Below are 21,156 nucleotides of genomic sequence, written 5' to 3'. Positions count from 1 at the left end.
AAATTGTATATTAAATCGATTGGTCAGTCAGGTCAAACCGCTCATTCAAACCACCTAGACATAATAGAAGTTGTAATATAATGTTTCCGAAAGTTAAAATGTGGTACCGAGGACATAAAGACAAAAATTCTAGTCAAATGAACAAATAATATGCACCATAAATGGAAATTTTAAAAACCTTTGTGCAAGGCACAATTTAGAGGGCTTTAATAGGGTGTAGTATGGATAGAGATTGTGTCAAAATATAATTAATTACAAAAAGTTTTGATTATTTAGGCGCAAAACTTTGCGAATACTTTTCGTTAAGCCAACTTTTATTTTGGGACGAAAGATGTCATCATGTACCTTATGAAGCTGGCGAAGCTTTTATTGTAAAATACCTTTTTTTTACTTTTGAAAAAACTGGCATGTTTAAATGCAATATCTATATACAAATTTAATTTAAGCTCAATTGCTGAAAGGTAATAAGTGATGAGACGATAATTCTGGACATGTTTTTACTTGTAATTTGGGCACATTACGATTTTTTATCGCGCATATGTATGTAGATGTAGATGGATGTGACATTTATTTAGGGTTTCGTTTTTTTAATCAAATTGTCTCCCGTGTTGTGCTTTAATAAATTAGTTAAATAATTGAAAAAAGTTTGTATATATGACGGAATGGAAACAGAATCGCGTGATATCGAAAATAAATGATTTTCATTCGCCTGCACTAATCAAAAATATGCCAACCAGTTCGATCACACAAATTCATTACACCGAAAACTAAACAGAAATTAAAACTAAAATAAAATAAAATAAAATAAACTAATAAAAACTTTGTTGAATATTTTTTTCTATTAGTTTTCGTATTTAAATAGCAAATAGCAAAGTTTTTATTATTTTTACTATTTTCATGAGTACATATTGTAATTTGATGAAACAGCGACTACGAATACGTAACATACATGTATGTAGAAACAAACGTCATCATAAGAATAAAATTAATAAAACTTAAAAAAGCTGCAATAAAAAATATTAATAATAAATTGAATGTAGACTTCAAATGCATATGAGAATAATACTAAAAGTAAGAAAGCGAAAACCTTGTAATACTGCCCCCAAATAAACTCAATACACAACAACAACTACCATTATAAAAATAATAAAAATTATAATATAAATAAAAAAATAGGAGGAAAAAATTATTGGACTACCCGTACCTGTAGTCATCATATAATATATTAAAAATTCCAAAAACGTTACGACGACCGTCAAAACGACGCAACACAGCAAAATTCTGCAAACAGTTTTTAAACAAGACAAGCACGGAAAAATAATTTCCACTTTATTCGTATTTTTTTAATTTAGTTTATAGTTTATAGTTTCTTTTTAATTAATTTTCTTAGTTTAATTTTTTCAACTTATGTTGCCTTAAACAAGTTTTTAAATCCAAACTCAACAAAGTCAACCAAAGTCATTTCGTCAAAAAGTTTAATTAAAAAAAATAAACTAAGCGCAAACTCTGAAAGAAACCCACTTACCTAAAATAGTATCACCGTTTATTTGATTGATCATGTGTTGAATGAAAAATATCTATAGAATAGTTTTTACTGTACTCAACTGAACTGAACTGTAGCTTAACCAAATAATATGTTACTTAATATGAGATGCATTCGCAAATAAATAGGAATATTTCAAAATATATATTTGTAGTGAGGCCATCTTTTGGCAATAATATTAGTTAGTAAAGTCAACCTCTACCAATCACAGTATTCACCTGGACGTAGACGGACTCATAAAGGCTTATATAAACATTTTGAAGCACATCCGGACTAATATATATGCGCCAGTAAAATCTAAGTCTCCAACAATATTCAGCAAATTTTACATTGTGCATCTTTTCGGAAAAATATATATTCCGCATCCTGAAGAACTTGCCGGCTAACAGTCGAAAATTCTCATTGAACATTCTTTTACATCTCTAAAATTACTGTATAGAGTCAGAAAAACTACTGTATTATCAAGAAAAAAAAACATTTAATATTCTTATTTATACAGTTGAATCCAAACTAGAGAATACCAACACTGGTACAGACATAGAACCTTTTTTCCTTTTTAAGAAACTTTTCCCATGGTCAAATGACCAACTCTAATTCAAGCACAAGTATTTGCCATCAAAATTTGTATTCGCGAACTTCTAAAGAGAAACACAAAAAGTACAGCAATCAATATAATATCTGACAGCTAAACGAACTTACTGATCTTCAACTTTGTCAAAATTTATTCATCTACGTTGCGCAACTGCCCTGCCCATTGCAACTTAATGAACAGCGTTTATTTTTCGGTGAGTTTCAAGATATAAAAAACACAAAGGCTATGAAACCGCTGATGTCTCGCGTAATAAAGATTACTACGTCAACTCATAAAATTCGAGCCGTTCTATACTCCCATAAGAGAGCATCTAGTAGACAAACTTCAGTATTAGGCAGAATCAATTTAAAAACAACTGCATAAATTATATATGTTAAAGACAGACTAATAGATTCATTAACCCATCCAGTACAGTATAACATAGACTATTCGCACTGATCACAGAGGATTTCAAAATTCTGACTAGATTTCTAACAAAGCAATGTAAGCTGAAATACCACCTCAATAAAATAAATCTTTTCGAAAATGTCTTTTAATATCTTTCAACAAATCGAAAAAAATTGAACCAAAGGTACTCACATCCATTAAAATCTTAAATATCAGTGAAATCAATTAGAGCACAATGGATCACTTGAGTTGCGATGTATAGTATTAAATAATAACTGTAAAAAAAATAATAATATATATAATAATAATATATATAATAATAATATAAATATATAATATTAATATATATAATAATAATGTTATAATAACATTATATTAATAATAATAATAATTACAAAAAAATAATTATTTAATGATAACAATATTATAATAATAAAAATTTTATAATAATAATAATTGTATTATAATAATAATAATAATTAAATTAATAATAGTTATATAATAATAACATCTATATAATAATAATAATAATTAAATTAACAATAGCTATATAATAATAACAGCTATATAATAATAATAATTTTATAATAATAATACAAAATAAATTAATAATCATAATATAATAGTAATAATAATATGATAATAATAATATTAAAATTATAATAATAATACAATAATAATAATATAAGTAAAATATTAAAATAATAACAATATAAATAATATAAGATTATAATAATAATAACATAATAATAATAGTATACTGATAATATAATAATATAAATAATATTATAAACTAATAGTAATAAAAATAATATAATAAGAAATATATAATAATAATTATACAGTAATAATTACATAATAATAATTGTATAATAATAATAATACAATAGAAATATAAATAAAAAAAACCCTTTTTTACTTAAGAACGCAACTTGTAGTATTAGTGAACTTGTAAAAAAATCGATATCAACTTAATATCTGAACAGAAATGAAATTGATACCGAAAAATAGATAACACAAACTGATATCGACTTACTGGGTCAAGTAATCAAACGTGCTACTGCATACATCTATATTTTTTATTTCTAAACTTGTTCAAATAGTTAGGAGGAAGAACACAGAAGTTCATTTTAAGGAGTTTGCCAAATTATATTATATTATGCGAATTGCTTAAAAAAATTGCAAAATCATTGGATGAAACCTAATAAGCTGAAAGGAAACTATTTTGAGAATTTAAAATTAACCAATTAAATAAAATGTACCTTACTGTATTTTTTTAACAACATAGTCTATATTTTAGCTTAGAGATTAGGCTCATCAAAAAAGAGCTTAAGCTGCATAATACTGCCTCAGTCTACACCTTCAAACAAAACCACTATAAGAAACAGAAAATCATTTATAAAAAAAAGTAAAATTGCAGAACTGATTATGAAAAAAAAAACAGATATGTATATCAGGCGTCTTCGCTTATATAAGATTTGTATAAATGTGATATTTTCTATGGCTAACTAATGACTAACTAATGAAGTTCTAAGCTTATGATTGTTTTAATTGGAATTGGAAAGTTTGCATACATACCATCGCTAAGGAACGAACGGTTTAGACAATAGTTGATAAAGTTTATTATATATTATTATTATAATTATTATATATTATTATTATAATTATTATATATTATTATTATTATTATTATTATATATTATTATTATAATTATTATATATTATTATTATAATTATTATATATTATTATATAAAATCTTGTAAAATACTGAACCTATGTTGCTTCAGTGGATACTGTAAAGTAGTCGTTACATCTATAGTACATCTATAGTATGTCTGTCCGGAATTGGAATAAAAACAAAAAACCGTGATTAGATGATCACGTCTGTGTATTGGTTTGTTGTTACTTTACCTGACTTTATGGTTTTAATACAGAGGTTTTGATGCAGAGAAGTGCTACTTAATATTATGTATTAATATGTATTAAACATTAATTGTTTGACTTTTTATAATTTCATATTTGTTCGACAAAAGCAAATAATTTCATTAGTGATTTTATGAATATAATTCCGTTTGTAATATGTTATGGTTTTTGATTTTGAATAGTTTTTATCGTGTTACTTTTAACGCATTTTTAATTACTTTGTACGTACTTTCAATAGGCTTAAAAAGTCAGTACTTGCGAAGAAGACTAGAAAAGGCAGTATTTGCGCGCTTAGCTTCTGGTCGCAAATATGAACGTACCGAAGTAGGTCACGTATAAATTGGATTTTGTAAGTTGTTTCGGGGTATACCGGGTATGCCGTATGATGTGCTATAGGTAGACATGTGCTGTTCGTAGGTATTAGAGTGACAGTTCTAAAATGTTTACTAAAAAGCTTCTTCAACTCAAGATATTTTCGTTATGTAAACTTGCGACTAGAAAAATAAATATAAGTTACGGATTTTTATTGAAAACTATTTGTAATGATTACATAACAGAAAACTGGCAACGACGCTTCGAAACGAAAAACTCGTTCGAATGCCAACACAACGCATCGCCCATTTATGTACTCCAGCGCACATTTTTCAAAGAATATTCGAAACCCATAAAGCAGCTCTAACGCCGCGTTTAGTGCTAGCAGGCAATAGAAAAAACACTTGCTCTGAGCATAAAACTGATGTCAAATCGTCTCGCAAAGTCTATATTTCAATGAATGTTCTTCGAAGTAAGACATGTAGCGTCAAGTCAGTCAATGTTTCCGTTAGGTCGGGTAAGGTTCGGTTGGAGTGATAATCTTTAACAATAAAGCTCACTTGAGTAGAAATATTGATTGGAATAATCTTATTGGATCATTTGAAATCCTTGTACAAATTTATATAGTCTAATATTTTTTCGCGCCATAAAAATAGTTAACTGTAGGTTTTAATTCTTAACAAGCTACACTCATTTGAGATAGCTATTCGGATTGTAGTAGGATCCACCTTATTCTGTCCATGTTATCACACAAATACTGATTTTAATGGGATTTTTCTTTGGTAACAGTAGCAGCGGGTATTCTCTTTTCGTATCTTGTACAAATATTGTGCCTATACTGCATTCTTCTATTTTATGCGATATATTCTTCTATTATTCGATATATAATTTTTTTAAGACCCATTTTTTTAAAAATAGAGCATAAATGTATAAAATGGCGTCACAATTTTTCTGCAACAGTAGGACGTACTAGGGGTACATATAGTTACTTAAATAATTATTTATGAAATAATTCTTCCATTTGACAGTTTTATATGACAAAATTCACAAAATGACACCGCAATGTTTCATTTTATTAACTCAATAATCGTCAATATCATTTATTTAAAAAGTTATGACAGATGTCAAATTGCATACGAATCTTTTCAATAAATTGAATTTATAACAATTACGAAATAAACCCCTTCACTCCGTTCACGCCAGCTGAACATACTCTGACAAGTTAAATAATGTAATAAAAAAAAAAATAAAATAAATAAAACTCAAAATGCTACTAAAAGTGCTATAGCACCAAAAAAGTGATTAAATATTTAAAAAAAAAAAATTAAGAAAATTAAAATTAAGAGACTAATTTGATTTCAATAAACAGATGGATGGATAAAGGGACATAAAAGATGTTTATCACTTATTCATTATTTATTGATCTATTATTTTGTCATGCTGATTGTTAATGCATAATTTTTAAAGTTTAAATTCGATAAGTTAACTTTTGCAGCAGACCATACTGCATAAATTCCCCAGATTAAAAATTCATATATGGTACATGATGAATATTTTGTTGGGCTGTGTTTATAAAAAAAAAACACTAAAATGGGAGAAAATAAGAGGGACCTAGTTGCACGTATTATTTTTGATTACACTATCTTCAACAACGCCCCAGAATAGCGTTCGTCTCACTAAACAATTACACAAGAAACGATATACAAAGTTAAGAGTCACATAGTACAAATAAAAGATATAACCAAGCGTAACAAAGTTACAATGCGAACATTTTTACTTCTTAATTTCTTCAGTCTTCAAGAAACGTACAGAAAATGCCATCAGAGACTTTTTACTCATTTATTCGAAATTGTCTTTAAAAATCAATCAATCAAAGATTTGTCTCCATGTCTTTAAGACGGCGTCTTTAACAGATCGATCTGATTTCTAACTAGAGAAAAAAGAAGTTAGAATTTATGTATGTATCAATTTAATTAGTCTCCCAAAATCAATTGACAAATTTAATCCTAAAAAAAGTGCTACAATACTATATGTAATTCCTTGGAGAATATTTGAATGATGTTATATTTTAGACCTAATGGCAGGAGCCAAGCAATATTGTTAGTTAAATTTAATGCAAATCTTGATCATAAGTGTGTTTTATTTATGTCAACTATCAGAAACACAAAATTGATATTCTGTTTAATTTATTCTTTGTTAAGGAATCAGCTTTGTATAATACAAAAAAAAACAATATATACATAGAAAGCAAAATATCATAAGAACATAATATAATGTGGAACTAAAGTCCATACACACGCAACAAGTTCTTGAAGAACATTTGTAAGATTTTCAGTATTTTCAAACATTCTGTATAAACTATTTTATTCTAAATAAAATAAATAATTAAAAACATATTTGAGGTATTCATATAACCGATCACCTATTTAGATGTTTAAAAATCAAATAGGTACACAATCTACTAAATAAATATGCATAATCTATTCCATTTGTTTCTTTGTCACCTTTTGGGAACACCTCCGTATAATTATTAAATTTTTATTACAATTTGATCTTTATTCAGCCTTTTTGTGCTTCTCACCAGCACTTTTTGTGTAGATTAGACAGGACTCTATAATCTATAACATCTGTCTTTTTATCAACTGTTGACAACAGGTTCTTAGTATAAATTTTTTATAAGAATTTGTTTTTTATTCTTCTACTGTTTTATGCTATTCTCCAACACTTTTTGTGTTGATTATGCGAAACTCTATATTCACATAAGTGCATAATCTACAATGTAACTATTTACGTGCTTATAATTGTTTTGTATATAAATTTTAGCACATTTTAATAAGCAGATAATCAGAATCTTCCAATATTTTAAAGAACATAAATCAAGTATAACTTATCTTAATATCTTATCTTATCTATATACAAGTATGTCTATAATAATAAGTATAACTTACATTTTAAATATTCTGCAGCTCTTTACTGACAAGTCTAAAAATTTATTAGAACTTTTAGTCCTCTCCATACAGTAAGAGAAATCCTTTAACGTATGACGCCAGTTATGTAAAAATATTACATCATTCATTTATGACATATTATTATTGCAGGAACAATTGCGAAACAGGTCACCTGGTCAGCTGTGTGGTTGCCTTCTTATTGAGTTCTTATGGAAGATGTCGTAGTTGGTGTTAAAAGTGAAAGGTTTTATTCGCACAGTTGCCATTTTCATTTAATATTTTCACGGTTATTTGCTTACAAGAGTTTTATAATTTTATTTTCATTTTATATTTCTGAATGAAGGATGTTTATCGCCTTTTACACTGAATCTGCCGCTTGGTGTGTGACAACAAATGAAAATCGATTTGTAAAATTGGAATATTAACAAAAGGCAATTAAAAATATTAAGCAATTAGAATTCGGCGAATTCCTTGGCACACTTTTCGGTGCTTGAAATCCGCAGCGCCTCTTCTTCATAATCGTCGAAGTTACTTGTGTCGCCGGGACCCTTACACCGCGGTATAAATGGCGCCTCAATTTTCTTCTGGAAGATCGCTATCCAGTCTGTTGAGGCGAACCATTTTTGGTTCTTAATATCGTTTACACCTGCTTTTAGGTTACCATAACGTTTAGTTAAATCAACTTGCAGCAAATTACGCAAAAGATCTTTCAAATCGGAACCAAAATGTGACGGGAAGCGCACTTTACCCGATACAATTTTCTCATAGATTTGTATAGGTTGGTCAGCAAAGAACGGCGGATAGCCAGCTGCCATTTCATAGACAAGCACACCAAGTGCCCACCAATCAACAGCTTTATTATAGCCCTTCGACAAAATAATTTCTGGAGCTAAATATTCGGGTGTTCCGCACAACGTCCAAGTGCGTCCCTTAACTCGTTTAGCAAAACCAAAATCAGTTACCTTGAGATAGCCTTGCGAATCAATTAGCAGATTCTCAGGTTTAAGATCGCGATATATTAAATCAAGATAATGAAGATACTCAAAAGCGAGTACAATCTGTGCTGCATAAAAACGTGAATGTGGTTCTGAAAACCGTCCAACTTTGCGTAGATGCGAAAACATTTCACCACCTGGGACATATTCTAGCACCATATATAAATTAGAATTATCTTTAAAATGGTAGCGTAATGAGACGAGGAACGGGAACTGGATGGCTTGGAGGATACGTTTTTCATTAAGCGTATGCTCAACCTGCTTCAGTTTAACTACCTTTTGTTTATCAAGAATCTTCATGGCATAATAGTCTTTTGTTGGCTTGTGTTGAACAATCATGACGCGACCAAAGGAACCCGTGCCCAAAGTCTTGATACGTTCAAAATCATCAAGTGAAGCAGTATTTGTGGGATTCCGACGCCATTTCTCTTCAAATTCTTCTTTGGCTTGCTCAAGAAATTCCTTAACCGTCTCGGCGGCGTCCACTTTCTTATTGGAGGTGGTAGCGTTATTACCCATTTTGGAGATGGTACCTGTCAGAGAGGATAGACGAAACGTTGCAGAGGCGGACACTTGCGCGGAGGTGCTGGCGGCGTCCAAGTTGTCGGCGTCGACCGCTGCGGCCTGCGAAGGAGACGAGGAGGAAGAGTGCTGGCCCGTGGGCGGTGTTATTTTGTTGCCTTTTTGGTTTGCGTTTACGTTCGAAAACGATGCTGATGCCAATGAACGATTTGGCCCAGTTTCCGAACCGATTGACAACTGCTGCTGCGTCGATGACGACTTATGAATAGTCGAAAAGGACGCGTCTGAAGGCGCGGCCGGCGGCGCGTCGGGACTATGCGATTCCGATTCCTGCTGCTGGCTATGATGTTTGCCTTCACTACTGCTACTAGAGCTGTGATGCGATTTCTTTTTTTTTAAGAATTGCAAAATAGATTTAGCAATTTTGAATTTTTTAATAAAACTCGGCAAACGAAAAAATTATATCTGCTCCAACGCGTCTAAATGAAAAACGCGTATGGCTTTTTGTTTTATTGTGGGTTTTTTGTTAACTGTATTGCGTTTTTTTTTTTAATTAGTTCAACTTAATTTCTTGGATTTTTTAAATTTTTTCTATTTTGTTTTTGTATTTTGTGTTTTCGTTTCTTTATTGAATTTATTGTAGTTTACTTTGTACTTAGATCTAAACAAGAGTTCGCTTATAACTATGATTTAAATACACTTGTGAAAATCTGTGGATTTGTCAAACATTTAGTGAATTTGAAAAACTACATATTATAATACACTACTAAAATATTTAGGCTTCATAGAATTATATCTCTATATCGCTGTTATCATACATTATGAGTACAAAGAACAAAGACAGTAAGAGATCCTAAAGGGAATTTAACACATATTAAAATTATTTCCAGGCACAGTAGTGAGAAGAAGTCAAAATCAGTTAAATTTGTCAGTAGGAAAATTGTGCACTCATCTCTAGTCTTACACATTATAGAATGATAATAAAAGTAAATACTTTTTATCATGTCTTATGAAATTTAAAAAAGTGTATCCAAAATATTTTGAATCCAGACGACAAATAACCTAACATCGTTTCTGATTCAAATATCTTAATAAATACATCACTTAGATGTTGGATATATATAATTGTTTAAAGTATATATATATTTAATACATATAATATGTTTATAGTATATATAATATATTTAATATATATATATATTTAAATAAACATATTATCAAGGAACATTTGGAGATAGGAGAATTTAAGATGTTATGCTCTACGAAAAGAAAAGGAAATAAACAATATTTTGTGAAATTTAGTGTTCTCTTTTAATATAATATATATTAAAGTTTATTTTTTTTTTTGTCGAAAGTCTTGATACGTTCTAATGACGAAAAGAATAAATATATATTAGAAAAAAATAATAGAAAAACAAATGTGTATAATAATAACAAATATTATTAACACAGAGCTGTTATTCCACAAAATTAAGGACTTGGTCAAGTTTATAGACTTGTCAGGTTAGTTTATTTTCACCTGAATGGGGAAATGGTGCTTTCCGGCGTTGTTCATATGCTGACTACTACAATCCTTTTAGAGGTTTTTTCTGGTCTGCATATGAACAATGCTAATCTATAGTATTACAATAGGTCATTATTTAAACTCAAATGGGCTTCGAGCACAAGGCCGGTACTTCCAGTTTACCTAACTTTATATAATAAACTAATTTTAATATAATTTTTTTTTTTAATTTTAAAATAATTTTAATTAAAAATAGTATAGAAACCTAACCTATTTTTTATTGCTCTATCTGAACACTCATTTATTATTTGCCAGGATGTATGTTTTTAAGACGTAGCTGATATTGATTTCGCTACTAATATATAGATGTGTACTTCTTTATTAGAATGAATTGAAACACATTAAAAATATCCTTTTATTATATGTTAAATAAATTAATGCAGACATCTTATTATTTAATTTTAAATTTAATTAAAATTTTTCTTTGAAATTATTAAAATTATTTAAAAATTAAATAAATGAATGTGGAATAACAGAGGTGGTATACAGAAAGCAATGAAACCAACGTGTTTAACAATTGACTAGTTTCTAGAATGGCCTAGTCTACGTCCCAAAGCCACTGCTATTGTTGTTATAATCCGCAAAGATCTGTCAAGCAGATAACTTAAAACGAAATACAAAACAAATACATGGGTTAGGATGTGGGTTGGTATTGGTTGTGTAAGAAGGGAGGAAATTTTGTAGGAGTGTGAATGGATTGTGAAAGGGTTCTACCGGGTTCGATGATCAAATGCCATTCAACACAAATCATAATAATTGACCAAAATTATTCACAGTGAATAGAATAAAAACTGGGGCCTAGAAAATATTGGCAGAAGTCTTGGAAACCTAAATGTAACCACAGCTTTATGGTATATATATTTTAAAATTTTATTTTAAGAATATATGTTTTTTTTTTAATATACTTAAATTGGTTCACGATAATTATATACAAAAAATAAATAAATGAAATGTAGAATTTGGATTGGTGGATAGTGTTATTTCTATATTAGATATATTATTTCTATATTATGTACAAATTTCTATTCACGGTTTTTTAAACAATATATTTGGTAATAATTTTGATAGTGAATTTCTACTATGATTAGCTCTGTAGCTATGTCAAGTATTCGGTCACTACCGCTTTTTTGAAGAACCCAAAAGAACTTGGTGAAGCAGAGGGAACACACTAAGTGCCATCAATTTCTACGCAGTATTGAAATCTAAATTGCATTAAGCCAAGTAAATGTTAGTTATTCTAAGATACCTAAAACATTTTAGGAGATTGTTTAATACTAGTACTAATATATGTTTCTTTTTATCAATAATTCCAAATTCACTAAAAGCCACGTTTAAGTGTATTAATCGTTTATTTAATATTTGTCAGCATTGCTTCGTTTGGTTGTTTTTGTAATTTTAATATGTAATCAGCTGTTCGTATGCGTTCAAAAATTAAACAAATACTTTTATCAATTTGAATAATTTCATTTTTATTTAGCTGACGACTAGAATGAATACACACAAATCTTTCATATCAAAATCAAATTTATTTTAATTTGAACTAATTTAATTAAACCCGTCCGCCTGCACTTTTTCCCGTCAAATCATTAACTAATTTTCTGAAAGCGATTTTGTTCGAGGAATGCTGTTGCTGCTTAATACGAGCCATACGAGCCACACAAGCACAAGCACAAGTGCTGTTGCGATCGGTCTTCTAGCAACAGCAGCAAAAACAATTTCTCACTTGTTTCACTTTTCTGATATTTTCTTTTAATTTTGCATATATCGCACACCTCTGTGCTGTGTGAATATTCAACAAGAGTCCGTCTCTCCCTTGAGCACAAAACAAAAAAAAAGAAACAAGAAAAAAAATAAAAAAAAAAAAAAGAATAACAAACAAAATTCTGGCTGGTAGCTTTTAGTGCGCACAGCTCAACACGAACACTGCATTTTGCTCTCTTTTCTCATAATTTTTCATATTTTTACTTTTTTACGCACTTTGGCTGCGTTCGTATGTATACATTTTTCTTAATTATTTATTATACATATTCAAAGAATTTTATTATTAACTTTGCACTTTTTATGAAAATATATGTTTCTGTTTAAGGTACACTAAATAATAAAATAACATTTATTTATTTGTTTTTCTTTATTGGCCACGTTCGCACATTAAAAAAAATATTCAATTCTCTTTTGTACTCCTATAAAAATTCCATCAGTATTTGCTAATTATTTCATATTCGTTTTCGTTAAATAATCGATACATTATTGTTTGCTACTTATAAAAACAGTTTAAAGACACACATTTAAATATTTAATAATAATAAATAATTGATTTTTTATTTGAGTTAAGCTCTTCAACCGTTGTTTTTGTGAAAAAAATTCTTTCTGCTCCTTCTTAATAGAATGATTTTGTGGTGCAGAATTGAAAACTGAAAAAATAGTTCACTAAGTTCAATTTTTGTACTATTTTCTAGTAACTGTTATTCACAATCCAAATAACATTCCACTTAATTTTTTTAGGTTTTAAGTTTTGAAGATATAAATATTTTTAGTTCTATATTTTTGTAGATTATTTATTAATTTCCTACTCCGTACTTAAGCTTTTTATACACACACATCCGACCGTAATGATATTTCCTTTGCAACTGAATTGAACTTATTCGCGTGACAACCACAAAGTGTAATTGATGCCATCTGTTTTTACAAAAATGCACAGAATACTTCTAATTACACAAAATTTGACACGATATTATTGTTTTTTAGTGGGGAATACTGTGGTCCTTTGTAAGATATATACACAATACATAGAAGTTGTGCAAGAGAATTTATATAATATTTTTCGTGAGAAATACACATTGCACATATAAGTCAAGCAACGGAATTATTATATTATTGTTATTAAATGGAGAATACTATGGCCTTTAATGAGAAATGCATATGATACACAAATATTGAGCAAATGAGTTATTCTATTATACTACATTCACATGAGAGTTTTGTTCGTAATTTTAGCTGTCAAAAACTAATATTTTTCATTGAAAGCAATAACAATTAATGGCTAAAATTACAAACATAATAGCTAAATTAACAAACAAAACTCTCATGTGAATTCAGCATTATAGTACATTGAGAGTGTCTAAACACTTGTTTAGGCATTTGCTCATTTATAATAATGAGTGAACGTTCACATTATAATGAGCTAATGATAGAAATTTTATAAACTTTACTTAAAAAATAAAAAATATATAAAATGATAATTGTAAAAAAAATTTCTTAAAAGTTTGCCGAAAAATCCATGTAGTAGTAAATTGATCATTATATGCTAATAATTGAAAAAACATGTGATTTAAAACTAAAATATTTTGTAAAAAGAATATAGAAACGATTGTATATATAAAATATAAAAACAAAAATATATTAGTTAAATAATAAACAATATAAAATAGTGCTAGTTCTAAGATATATGTTATAGTTTCTAGTTGGTTCTTGTTTTGGTTAATTTAATCAAGTCAAATTATTTATTTTAATGAAGGCTTATACATTAAAATAAACTACTTAAATTATTTGTTTTTAATTGAGAATATAACAGTTTGCTTTAAACCTTTTTAGAATATTAAAATAAATACTTAAATTTATTATTCCCCAAATTCAAAATAGTAAGCTCCACAAATTAACGAAATTAACTTTAGTTTTTCTCACAAAAGTTACTTATTTACACTAAAATAAGTGTTAATTTATTTTTAATTAACTGCAATGTATTATCAATGTCAATATAATTTGATGTATTATTAATATAAATGTTCTAGAAAATGAATATAGTTTTGTAAGAATTGTTCCTTATGTACTTCATTTTGTGTATGAGTAAAATAAAGTGTTGGCAACCCATAGTACGAATCTGATTTATGACTATGAATGATAAGAGAAGTGTAAGAAATGTTTTTACTAGTATAAGGAATTTGATAAATATAGTTAAAAGAAATAAGGTAATGTGAATTATACAGTGTTAGCAAGTGCTTCAATAACACAGATATGTATTTTCCTATTGACTTGTTGACATATTTTATTTAAGCTGCGAAATTTTTTTATATTCGAAATTTGGTTACGAACGAAGCGTAACATTTTACAAATGTAAAATGTGCAAACCACAAGCGTTATCAAATAATCCGTACCATGTTTCCACTGCTTACTTAGTAAGTTACTTAAGTAAATTCAAGATTTTCTGTTCTTGCGTAAATTTCACTCAATAATGTATCACACAAAAAAATGTATATATAATTGATTTATTAATATTGTAAACGTATATATATAAAAGATTTTATTATATGCTTACTTTCTTAGTATGTTTATTTACAGATTAACTGTTGTTTTTTTACATTTTAAATATAAAACGCATGACAAATATTTCATCATTTCCCTTATAGAAAATTTATTTTTAAGGGCTACATTAAACATTATTATTCAAATTTGCCCTAATTTATTTTTAAGCAAGTAAAAATGCATGGAAGTTCATTGTATGATGAACGAAATTTTCTTAATCAGTTACATTTACAAAGAAAGCAGTGAAAACATACTGTTAGCAAGTCCAACAAATTTGATTATGATATAATTAAATACTGAATGTTAGAACAGATATATTTTGCCTTATACACCATTCACACAATAAAATTTTAGACAGATGTCAATTTCTTATTTAAGTCAATATTCACGCGCAGTATATACTGACACAATTTCCAATAAGAGTTTTGAAGGAAACATTCGAACAAAAATTAATTCTTATAAAGTAGTATTGAAAAACGATTTTAAAATTCAATCATAATATATTCTTTGTGCAGAAAAATGTTACGTACCACTACTCTTTTGGTGAACAATATGTAAGACAATATAATCTATCCTGCTTTTGGTGAAATACATATTTGTACTATGCTAATACTAATATCCTTTCACAACTTATAGTTTTCACGGCAAATTTGTTTTATTAGAATTATACACATGTGATTCAATGCAAAATAAAATATTGATATTAAGAATTTTAAAAACACATAAATTTTTAATGATAATATGTAAATCAGTAAAATTAAAAAAAAATTTAATGCCTTAAAAATATTTTTTTGGTTTAACAATTAATATAAGTGTATACTTACAATATTACAATTAACGTATTTTCGCAATAAACTGACAAATTATGTAGCAATCAGTTATATTTCTCAAACAAGAATATTCGAGATATTGCACCGAAAAACTTAATTATTTAAGAATTATGTTAAAGTATGACATTGAATAACATTGAAATTAAATATTGCATTGTAAAGCTGAAATTAAAACTGGAATTTTAGATTTATTTCTTATATTTAATTATTCGTTGATAATTTTTTGTGACTGTAAGTACGAAGGGTTAAACTTGTACCCTGCTAAATGGGAAGCTTGAATTATTTACAAATAATTATGCAACAAATAATCATGCAATAAATAATTTCAAAAGGCCACTATTATGAGTACTTGGCTATATTCAAAAGAGCTATATGGCCAGCCAAAAATATAATTAATTAAAAATTATAACAATTTTGTTATTGCAATTCATTACTGTTCGAAAAACCTTTATTTTATATTGATTATTATAATAAATTGATTTATGCTAATATAAAATATAACTACGTGAAAACGTATTTACCGAGCTTAATAAATTACTTTAATAAAGCACTTGTTTAGTTTACAAAAAAAAAGTATTAAAAATATATAAACAATTTAAAAATTAACATTTGCTTTTTTTCTTTTTAACCAATATTATCAGAAAGTTGTTAAAATCAAATTAATATATAATATAAATTTAAAATCAGTTCCAAAAGTAATATTATATTGAATTAACATATATATAAAAATGAATATGAAACTAATTTTTCGTTATCAATATTTTTTCTGTTCGTTTTTAATAACACTTGCTTATTTGGTTATATTCTCCAATATATAAGAAATGGCTGGTATTGAATAAAGTCAATTAGTAAATAATTGTAGTTTTTTAACAAAATAATCTCAAACACTTTTGTAAGACATATGCAATTAATTAGCATACAATTGTATCTTAAATTGGAGAATTTATGATGTCACTGTCATATAATTACTGCATTCAATATTTTTAAGTTTCTTTTTAAAATAGTCAAATACAACCCTTCATCGAGTACTAAATTGAGTCGCTTTTGACATTTAGTACATAACAGCGCTCTGTGTACTTTTGTTTGCACGTGCTTGTGGGAACGTGTCGAACGCATTCTTTTGCCCTCAGTGAAGCACGAAATATTGCAGAGAGGCTGTGATAAAATTCATTACTTGATTTAAATTAATATAATAATGGTAAGTACGAAATCTGTTGATTATATTAATATTTTTAAATTTACATTGTTATTTTGTAGGCTGACGAAGTAAATCCCAAAGCATTCCCGCTAGCGGACGCACAACTAACTGCGAAAATAATGAATCTGCTGCAACAGGCGCTTAATTACAATCAACTGCGTAAAGGCGCCAATGAGGCAACCAAAACATTGAATCGCGGATTAGCTGATATTATTGTTCTGGCTGCAGATGCTGAACCAATTGAAATTTTGTTGCATTTGCCATTACTTTGCGAGGACAAAAACGTTCCTTACATATTTGTGCGTTCGAAGCAGGCCTTGGGTCGCGCTTGTGGCATTTCACGACCAATTGTTGCATGCTCAGTAACGACCAACGAAGGCTCACAGCTGAAATCGCAAATTACAACAATTCAACAGGAAATTGAAAGATTGCTGGTTTAAAATATTGTGAAATATTTGTACTATACTTTCAACAATTCTTTTATATGCGTATCCTAACTTTTAAGATTAAATTTTTTTATATTAAAAAAGTTTGTACAATAAGATAAATGCGTAAAATAAATAATTTCCTGAAGTTAATTATAATTTTTTATAATTATAATGTTGTGATGTTTTTATAATTAGTAAAAATTGCGTACTGAAACTAGCTGGAGGTTTCAAAATTTGTTACTGCATTGATCTTGGCATAGTTGTTATTGAACCAATTGGTTATCAATAAGTGTCTACATATATAGCATTTATATTAGGTAAGTAAATAGCAAGTTTATTTAAAAGAAAATATTTGATGATTATTAAAAATGTAGTAGTTTATTAGTTTATTATGTTGGGTTGTAATATCTTATGATACTTCCTGGCCCAAGCATCTAATAATATGAAACAGCTCAAATAAAAAAAATATGAATATTAAATTATACATATAATTATTTTTAAAAATTGTCTACTTTTTATGATTTCTTTCTAAGAAATAAAACTAGTTTATTCAAACCCTGTGCAACAAACAATAGACTATTTCATCGTCAATTATTTTTTGCAGTTATAAGCGACTTACGACTGATTTTCCATTTGTTTCGCAATCTATTGAACAAAGTTGTGATCCAAACGATCGAACAAATAAACGAAGAAATCTGTAATCCTCTGTTATTGTCAATTAATATATATATATATATATGAATTTCGTTAGGGATGATTACTTTCGCTTTAAGCAAAATAATTTTGGGAAGACATAGACCAGATGATTTAAGCTCTATGAAATTTAAAATATTTTTTTGCAATCGAATCTGCAGATACTTTAATTTCCAGTCTTAATCTTACAGCCCACTTTGTTCTTTGCTAAGAAAAATAAAAATAATTTTGTTTATATAGACAAAAATCTCTTCAAACATAAAGTTTCGGTTATCACTGGTATAACCGATTGCGCAGGAGTGGAGAGCAGTAGAAGAATCAGAATTTGAGTGAGTTATGAATTCCTATATAATGAGTTGTGAATAATATAATATTATATCATTATATAATATATAATGATATGTATAATAAATGTATTATATAATTTCATATAAACTACTTTGATAAAACTAATTATATTTAAATTACTATTAAATATAACATTTTTCTTATACTATTTATAAAAGAAGGACTGAACATTGCAGTGCTTTCGAATAATAAACAAGATAGTACCAACTTCACTTTTATGTATATATCCATAATATATATATCCACAATGTATATATAGATATATGTATATGTAAGTGACATTAAGCTCTCTCTCAATAATATTAAATTCAATAAAATGGAACTTGCTTCTTTAACCAGTAAAAACTTTGAAGTTAGTTGAAGTTGAGCTAAAGCATAAAATAAAATTTTATAAGAAAAATTAAAAATCGTTTTTTTTATTAAAATTGTCACTTATATACATATATCCATAATATATATTCCTATTATATATATATCCATAGTATACAACCATAATATAAATATCCAAAATATATATATCCATAATATTTATTCCCATAACATATATATCCATAATATATATATCCATAATATATATAACCATATATCCATAATATATACATCCAAAAAATATTTATCCACAATATATGAAATGTGTCTTCAAACCTCGAATCGATTGGATAACGTTAGAAGCTAGTTAGTTCCACTTTATGGTTTGATATTTGCTTGAATATACGTAATTACGATCCACACAGTCCACAAGTATAAATGTTGGTAGTAGTTATCGTACTTGTAAGTTTTGTTCTGATCAAGTTTCATCGCTATTTGTTGATAGTACAATATCCTAATATGATATAATAACTCAATTTAAATATCAAATAATTAAATTTTATTAATATGTAAGGTGTTAAAGCGAAAGAAGTACTGGTTTGAGAAGTGCAGGTAAGTCAAAGGAACCAGCTTGCAAACGGACAGACAAACATTAAAATCTTAAATATATTTCACATTTGTTAAGAACATAAAATTTTGATAGTGTCATGAAATGGCAAGCGCAATTGAACGTAATTGAAAGGTTAAGAAAATATTTTCTCGTCATGATTTGATTTTAAAAATCAAACCGTTTTAAAAAAAATTTTAAAAATGATTTTAAAATCAATATAAAATAATTAATATTAAGCTTATATCGTTAAAAAAAATTTGGAAAAAGTGAAATTAAAATTTAAGTTAAACTTGTTCTTTTATTTTATTTTACATTTATTTATTATTATTTCAATTATTTTAAATTTAATTTTCAGATTGTGCAACAATTCACAATATTAACAAACAGTTGATGTTTAACCGAATATCGAGAAAAATAGCAGAGCTAATGATTCGATAGTTTCTTAGATCGATAACGTGGTACCGGTGGAATTTCACAAAATAAATACACGTACATAGAACTTTATCACTTAACTAGTGATAAACGGAGTAGTCCTTTTGTACTTTCATTGTTATAATTAAACATTCTTCTTTTATTCATCAACCCTGTTTTTGAAACCGTTATAGCCAAAAATGCTGTCAATCACAAATTGCAAATATAAAAAAGGTTTATTTTTTTTATTTGAACCCACTTGAATTAAACCTGATATTTAATTAAATCTGATAAATAGTTTTATGGGTCTTAAAGTCGAAGCTGATAAAAATATTTATAAAAGAGTTTCTTTTAAAAGAATTTAACTTAATTAATTTAAATTTAAAATTCATTTTAGTAGGAAACACAAGGAAATGGATTCAAACATAAAAACTATCAATTAAAAAATTAACTAATAGTTAATTTATTAAAGATTAGCATTACTTTTTCGAAATGTTTCTAAAAAACGTAACAAGTTTTTTTATAATGGAACATATCACAGTAGAAAAAAAACAACGTTAAAGCTGGTTTTGATTTACTAGAATAAATCAAAATGGATGTTCCTGCTAGTCATTTCGATGAATCGCAATTAACGAAATTGCAAATTTTGCTGTTTTGTTTACATTAAGCCTTTTCGGTGGCTCGTAAGTATGGCAAAACAAAGCATGCTGGCCTATATTCGTTAATCGCGACATTGGCATCACTATTGCAATCTGTCAAGTGTTGCACATAATGCAAGCAAATTACGTTTTGCATAAAAATAAATAATTAATAAAATTGATAATTAAAAAGAATGGTAAGAATGTTGGGAATTTCAAAAATGATTTAAATAATATTATATTAGGTCTGTGCCACGAGCTACTCGTAGTAACTTTGTGTACGAGTATACACAAGTGCGTTCCAGCAGCAAATTTTCGAGAGAGAGAGAGATGAGAGCATCTGAGAGAGCGTAACATCCCTGTCGAAATTTAAGAATGCTACACAGACTTTACTCGTACATTTTATTTCAAGTAAAATTTGTGTGATGTGTAAAACAGCTGTTTTGGTTTGGTGTGAAAATCTGTGTAAAGAGCGAAATATGAAACTTTATTTGTGTTACGCTTTTAGTTTGTAGTTTACTTGTGTTTTGCTTAAGTTTTACTGCGAGTAGCTAGTTGAACAGACCCATTTTGTTAAGCAAATTCAAAGTAAATCATAAGCAGGA

At 27.7% G+C, this 21,156-nt stretch overlaps 2 protein-coding genes and 1 long non-coding RNA gene across 3 annotated transcripts in view; 1 reads left to right on the top strand and 2 right to left on the bottom strand.

The window, feature by feature from the left end:
* The window catches only part of LOC119689911 (cAMP-dependent protein kinase catalytic subunit 1), a 39,154-nt gene extending 29,478 nt beyond the window's left edge, over positions 1-9,676 (bottom strand). Inside the window, exon 1 of the mRNA XM_038104843.1 lies at positions 7,707-9,676. Coding sequence (XP_037960771.1) covers positions 8,159-9,220 — 1,062 coding nt within the window. The 5' untranslated portion in view covers positions 9,221-9,676 and the 3' untranslated portion in view covers positions 7,707-8,158. The remainder of the gene's footprint in view (positions 1-7,706) is intronic.
* Positions 9,677-9,849: 173 nt separating this feature from the next.
* On the bottom strand, positions 9,850-13,439 carry LOC119689913. Its single transcript, XR_005253513.1, has 2 exons — positions 13,365-13,439; positions 9,850-9,933 (listed from the first exon to the last, which is right to left on the bottom strand). It is a non-coding gene; the product is annotated as an uncharacterized LOC119689913 (long non-coding RNA).
* A 3,546-nt stretch (positions 13,440-16,985) lies between these two features.
* Positions 16,986-17,690, top strand: LOC119689912 (NHP2-like protein 1 homolog). The gene is made up of 2 exons (XM_038104844.1): positions 16,986-17,114; positions 17,174-17,690. The coding sequence occupies exons 1-2, from the start codon at positions 17,112-17,114 to the stop codon at positions 17,552-17,554; spliced, it is 384 nt and encodes a 127-aa protein (XP_037960772.1). The 5' UTR covers positions 16,986-17,111; the 3' UTR covers positions 17,555-17,690.
* The last annotated feature ends 3,466 nt before the right edge of the window (positions 17,691-21,156 follow it).

Source organism: Teleopsis dalmanni, chromosome X (assembly GCF_002237135.1).
Source record: "Teleopsis dalmanni isolate 2A chromosome X, ASM223713v2, whole genome shotgun sequence".
NCBI lineage: Eukaryota > Metazoa > Arthropoda > Insecta > Diptera > Diopsidae > Teleopsis > Teleopsis dalmanni.
Note: the sequence above shows the minus strand (reverse complement) of the source record. Positions and strands in the feature narration are given on the sequence as shown.